The sequence below is a fragment of the Ovis canadensis genome, chromosome 7, assembly GCF_042477335.2.
Source record: "Ovis canadensis isolate MfBH-ARS-UI-01 breed Bighorn chromosome 7, ARS-UI_OviCan_v2, whole genome shotgun sequence".
In the NCBI taxonomy this organism is placed as follows: Eukaryota; Metazoa; Chordata; class Mammalia; order Artiodactyla; family Bovidae; genus Ovis; species Ovis canadensis.
The window spans coordinates 75,595,147-75,601,146 of NC_091251.1; the positions used below are offsets into that span (position 1 = coordinate 75,595,147).

The 6,000-nt window shown below is 41.8% G+C and overlaps 1 protein-coding gene across 2 annotated transcripts in view; it reads right to left on the reverse strand.

Annotated features, from left to right (window-relative positions):
- SLC28A2 (solute carrier family 28 member 2) overlaps positions 1-5,588 on the reverse strand; it is a 33,805-nt gene extending 28,217 nt beyond the window's left edge. The window contains exons 1-3 of one of the 2 annotated variants that reach the window (XR_011258457.1): positions 5,501-5,588; positions 4,128-4,219; positions 3,905-3,993 (exon numbers count right to left, since the gene is read on the reverse strand). Coding sequence is in view for 1 of the 2 variants with exons in the window: in XM_069597903.1 (XP_069454004.1) it covers positions 3,905-3,993; positions 4,128-4,208 (170 nt within the window). In the remaining variant the exon portion in view is untranslated. The remainder of the gene's footprint in view (positions 1-3,904; positions 3,994-4,127; positions 4,220-5,500) is intronic. The other variant, XM_069597903.1, reaches the window with a different exon arrangement.
- Positions 5,589-6,000: the final 412 nt, after the last annotated feature.

The following is a 6,000-nucleotide window of genomic DNA, read 5'->3' on the forward strand; positions in this document are numbered from 1 at the left end:
CGGCTCCTGCATCCATGGGATTTACCAGGCAAGAGTACTGGAATGGGTTACCATTGCCTTCTCCGATGACCAACCTAGACAGCATATTAAAAAGCAGAGATGTTACTCTGCCAACAAAGGTCCATCTAGTCAAAGCCATGGTTTTTTCAATAGTCATGTATGGATGTGAGAGCTGGACTATAAGGAAAGTTGAGCACTGAAGAATTGAATCTTTTGAACTGTGGTGTTGGAGAAGACTCTCGAAAGTCTCTTGGACTGCAAGGAGATCCAAACAGTCCATCCTAAAGGAAATCAGTCCTGAATATTCATTGGAAGGACTGATGCTGAAGCTGAAACTCCAACACTTTGGCCACCTGATGCGAAGAACTGACTTGTTTGAAAAGACCCTGATGCTGGGAAAGATTAAAAGTGGGACGACAGAGGATGAGATGGTTGGATGGCATCACCCACTTGATGGACATGAGCTTGAATAAGCTCCGGGAGTCAGTGATGGATAGGGAAGCCCGGGGTGCTGCCATCCATGGGGTCACAGAGAGTTGGACATGACTGAGTTACTGAACTGAGCTGAGACAGATCACTCTGGAGGCAGTGGGATGGGTGACAGGCTGGGGCCGGTAAGGAAGTAACTGAGGGTACAGGGGAGGTGCGCGCACAGGAGGTGAGTGCGCAGTTGTTTGAGAAAGAGGATCAACATCAAGTGGAGAAAAACTGGGATGACGAATGAGGTTCCCATGGGGAGTGACTCAGGCAGGACACTAACACGCACCCAGAGAGAGGAGACAGGAGGAGGAACGGACCCGAGGAGGAAATGTGAGTTTATCTATCTTTGTATGCCTAAAGCCCAGGCAGGGCCTGACTTAGTAGAAAAATGTCACACCTATGCTGAGAGGAATTTCATTTTAATGTTAAATATGAAGTATACACACCACACCTAGATGAAGATATTTGGTAAGTGCTTAGATATATAGGTCAGAAGCTTAGAACAAAGATGCAGACATCAGACGTGGCTTTATGTATCCAGACATTAAGTGTAGGAATGAGAAGAAAAGACAAAAACAGGCTCTGCAAAACAATAGACAAGAAGAAACATCCAGAGAGGCAGGAGAATGAGGAGGGTATAGTGCCATTAAAATCAGTAAGTGGGGACTTCCTTGGTGGTCCAGTGGTTAAGAATTTGCCCTGCAATGCTAGGGATGATAGTTCCATCCCTGGTCAGGGAACTAAGATTCCCCATGCCATGGAGCAAGCAAGCCTGCGCGCCACAACCACTGAGCCCACGAACACTGCGATGAAAGATCCTGTCTGCCATAACTAAGACCCAACACAGCTAAGTAAATAAATATATTTTTTTAAAAATCAATAAATGAGTTTCCAGAAAGAAAGGATCAGAAGGGTCATGCTGCTCAGATGACCAGTGAAAATGTGTATACATTGGACTTGGTAAGTAAGTTTTCACTGCTCACTTAAATAAGAGAATTTCAGCTGAGCAGTGATGGTGAAAACTAGATTGCACTGGGCTGCACTGAACGGAGAGGTGAGAAAATGGAAACAGCAAGGAAATCCCATGTTTCCAAGAAACTTGGCCATGAAGGAAAATGATATCACAAGTTTGAGGTAAGGCTGATTTTTGGTTTTGTTAGTTTTATTATAAGAGGAAAGAAATTTGAGTACACTTATAGATTGGGGGAGGGTCTAATGGGGAAGGAGTAATTGAAGAAGTAGAAAACAGGGCCCTTAGAAGGGGATAGAGAAGGATGGATAAGGAGATTAAGAAGATGGGTAAGGGGCTTCCCTAGTGGTCCAGTGGTTAAGAATCCCCCTTCCAATGCAGGGCACTCGGGTTCCATCCCTGCTGAGAAAACTAAAAAGCTACTGAGCCCACACACTCTAGAGTCCATTTTCTGCAACAAGAAAAGCCCGTGCACCACAGTGAGAAGTCCCTGCCCACGTGCTGCAACGAAGAGCCTAAGCAGTCAAAATAAAAAAAGAAGAAAGGTAAAGAGGTTAGCTTCAGACTCAGGAAGAGTAAGCTTTCTGATAAAGGAGGGGAAAAGATAGGGATTCATGCAGGTGCAGGTATATTTAAGTTAGAACATACAGGAAGATAACAATGTTTAAACAAAAATAATAATATTATAGTATGCAGGACTGATGCTGAAGCTGAAGCTCCAATACTTTGGCCACTGGATGCGAAGAGCCAACTCATTGGAAAAGACTCTGATGCTAGGAAAGATAGAAGGTAGCAGGAGAAGGGGATGACAAAGGTTGAAACGGTTGGATAGCATCACTGATTTGATGGACATGAGCTTGAGCAAGCTCCGGGAGATGGTGAAGGACAGGGAAAGGACGGGGAAGCCTGGCGTGCTGCAGTCCATGGGGTTGCAAAGAGTTGGACACAACTGAGTGACTGAACAAAAGGTAATTTATAATGTATGGAAGCAAAATGTATAAAGAAACAATGGTAATATAAAGGCTGGAAAGGGACAAACAGAAGTAAACTATTATAAAGTTCTTATACTATACATGATGAGGTATAATATCACTTGAAGGTAGACTTGATAAGTTGACCAAACCAACCACTAATATAGCAAAACAAAGAGTTATACCTAATAAGCCAACAAAGGAGATAAAATGGAAACACTGAAAAATATTCAGGGAGTTCCCTGGTGATCCAGGGGTTAGGACTCCATGCTTTCACTGGTGAGTGCCCAGGTTCAATTCCTGGTTGATTATAGAAAGCTTACTGTCAACTCATAAAAATGTGATACATAAAATAAGTGGAAAAACAAAAATACAAAGTAGTAATGTCCACACTGATGTATACAACTGATATATATCCATTTGAATATAGAAGTGAAATTCTGGAGAAAAGAAATTTTAAAAATTAAGCTTGCTTTCTCTATGAAGTCACTGAGTTAACTTTCAAAAATAAAGAGAAGAAAGAAAACATATATCCATATATTCCCTTTAGAAACTATCCGATATCCTCTTCTAAGCTTCTCAATGTATGGCTTCTGTGGTTTTTTGTTTGTTTGTTTGTTTTTTAATAAATACAGACTCTTTTCCACACTAGGGAATATGGGTTCCATCTAACCTATTTTACCCCAACAACTTCTACGGACTTTACTTCTGCGACTACAACCATGACCAAATTCAAAGACTATTCCTACTCCTTCCTTGACTATTACACAGAACACTGCAGATTAATTGTACCTTCATCATTGACACTTTTTTCTCTTTTGACTTCAGAGATTGTATTTTTTAAATTTTATTATCTCTCTTGGTAGTTCCTTCTGTTCTTTTTAATAAATTTCTGATTTCTCTTTTTCCTCATCCCCAAATCTGAGTATTTCAGAAGAGCTATTTTAAAAAAATTCTATGTGGGAATTCCCTGGAGGTTCAGTGGTTAGGACTCAGCACTTTCCCTGCTGAGGTCCTGGGTTCAATTCCTGGTCATGGAACTAAGATCCTCCAAGCTGTGTGGTACAGCCAAAAATAAATAAATAATTAAAAAATTATAAGCCTCAATTTTCTAATTGAAAAAGGGGATGAAAATTAGTATCCACCTGTTGTGAAAATTAAATGAATTAATCACCTAAAGCATTCTGTACAATAGTAAATACTCAACAATTGTTGGTTGTTGTTATTCTCATTGTTGTTATTTTTGTTGCCAGTCCAACCAGTGCTGATACTACTGAACTCATTACTTATGGCCCAGGTATATTTAACAATTAATTACATAAAAATAGATGGGTGCACATGGTAATGGCAGATGGCTATGAATCTTATTTCCACAATAAGATCACAAGCTCTTGAGAACAGGGCAAGCCTGACCTCCTCTAAATCCACTGACCACACTAGCCAACCCTAGCCCCCAACTGAATCAACGCTAGAACATCTGTACCTCAGTTGTGTGGGAGGTTCTAATCCACCCCTAAGGCTGTGTCCTTGTTCTTCAGTCCTCTTGCTTCTCTCCGGACTTATCCCTTCTTCCTGTAAGCAGAGGTAGAATTGAGGTCAGTCATAAGGCCCTGTCAGGGGTGACAGGGATTGCGAGCAGCCAAATACCCTATGTGAGGCCATGTGTCAGTCCACAGAGACGTGCAGAAACTAAACTCGTGAATTACCGTGAGTTCCAGCCCTGGGTTCTCTATGCCAGTCTCCACAGTAGTCAGAGCAAAGGCCTCTTTTCCATTTGTTTTCTCCATCTCCTGTTCTCCTGAAAGATGAATTCAGAGCCAAGAGTGGAAGATTAGTTGTTCTGTAACGTGAGACTGGATAGAACTTTTAGGGCCAGTTAGCCACAGGAAAAACAAAACTAAAAATATGTAGAGATTTAGCTGACTTCTTTAAAGACTGAGACTCGAGAAGATTGGAAGCATAATTCTAAAATAATGAATTGTCTATTGTCAATAGCTAAGGAAGGGGAAATAACATAGAAGAGAAATGAAAGGCAGAGGAATTAACATGAATCAATGGCTCACAAAGAGCTCCAGGACCTGGACTAAAAAGGACCATCTTCAGTTCCCTTGAGGAAGAGCGAGAGGGCAACTACTCCTGTTAGCCTCCAGGAGGCCCCACTGAGCTGTACTAAGAAGAAAACAAGGAGGCAGAGGGCTGGGAAGACCACGCCCACAGCACATTACTGAGAAAACCAAGATGAACAGATTTTCAAGTTCCTGACCATAATGCAGCATGACAATCATTTCTGGAGTATCTAAGAGAGTTCTTCATGAGAGAAAATAAACCTACACATGGAATACTCAAGATGAGTGTTAATTATCCCCAATAAAGAAAGTTTCAAAACAAAATGAGAGAATAAAGAAATAAAGCAGGACTTCCCTGGTGGTCTCCTGGTTGAGAAACTGCCAGCTAATGCAGGGGATGCAGGTTTGACCCCTGATTTGGGAAGATTCTACTTGCTGCAGAGCAGCTAAGTTTGTGTGACACAAGAACTGATCCCTTGCTCTAGAGCCTGAGAGCTACAACTACTGAAGCCCTTGGGCCTAGAGCCTGTGCTCCAAGAGAAGCCACTGCAGCAAGAAGCCCACGCACTGCAATGAAGAGTAGCCCCTGCGGGCCACAGCTAGAGAAAGCCTATTTAGAGCAGTGAAGATCCTGCGCAGTCGGAAAAAAAAAAAAGGTACAAGCTCATTTACTGGAATCATCCATTTAAGAAAAAGAAACAAAACAAGCACTCGAGCTCACTATAAGCAACCTTTATCTAAACATTCCAAGTCATAATACAGGTTCATCTGAGACATTTTTTTTACTTTGTAGAAATTTTCCTTCCCTGTGGAATTGTGTTTTGTTTTTGTTTTACTGTGATCCTTTCAACCATTTAAATATAATTTCATTAAGCATCATAAATGGATAACTTTTGTTTTATAAATCAGGGCCTTCCTGCATAGATATAGACCTACTTGAACTTGGTCTCAGCAGGCTCAATTAAAAAATCTGGCAAATCAGGCTCCTGCCCTCCCCCAAGATGATTACTTACTCCAGTTTGTAGACTTCTTCTGGTGCCTCAGAGAGGACAGAAAGAACTCAGTTCCATGCCACCCTGACTCTGAAGTCAGGGCTGGGAATGAGGGAGGGTGATTTCCTGATTGGCTCATTTTGCCCTTGGGCCCTCCTTTGCTGTGCTTGCCCTTGCCTGTAGAGAAGGAGTGCAACTCTCAAGTTAAATATTTATATGCTTTAAAGACTGTTCTGCAGAGTCAGGTCTAAGAATTCTGCAGGAATTCCTAACAGGCATGTCAGTAAAAGCACTGCCCAAGTACTGAACTAGGCACAGGGGAGAAAAATAAGCAGAAGAAAAGTAAGAGAAAGATCTGTGCCCTCAGAAAATGGATCATCATTTGGTACTGGGAAGACAGTTTCTAGAAAACAACAGAACACAGGACTGCACAAGATTTGATTCCAAATGACTGCTAGGAAGTCTTTTGCTGTGTGGCTCTGGGTGCTGAGGACACAAAGATGAATGGGATACTGTCTCTA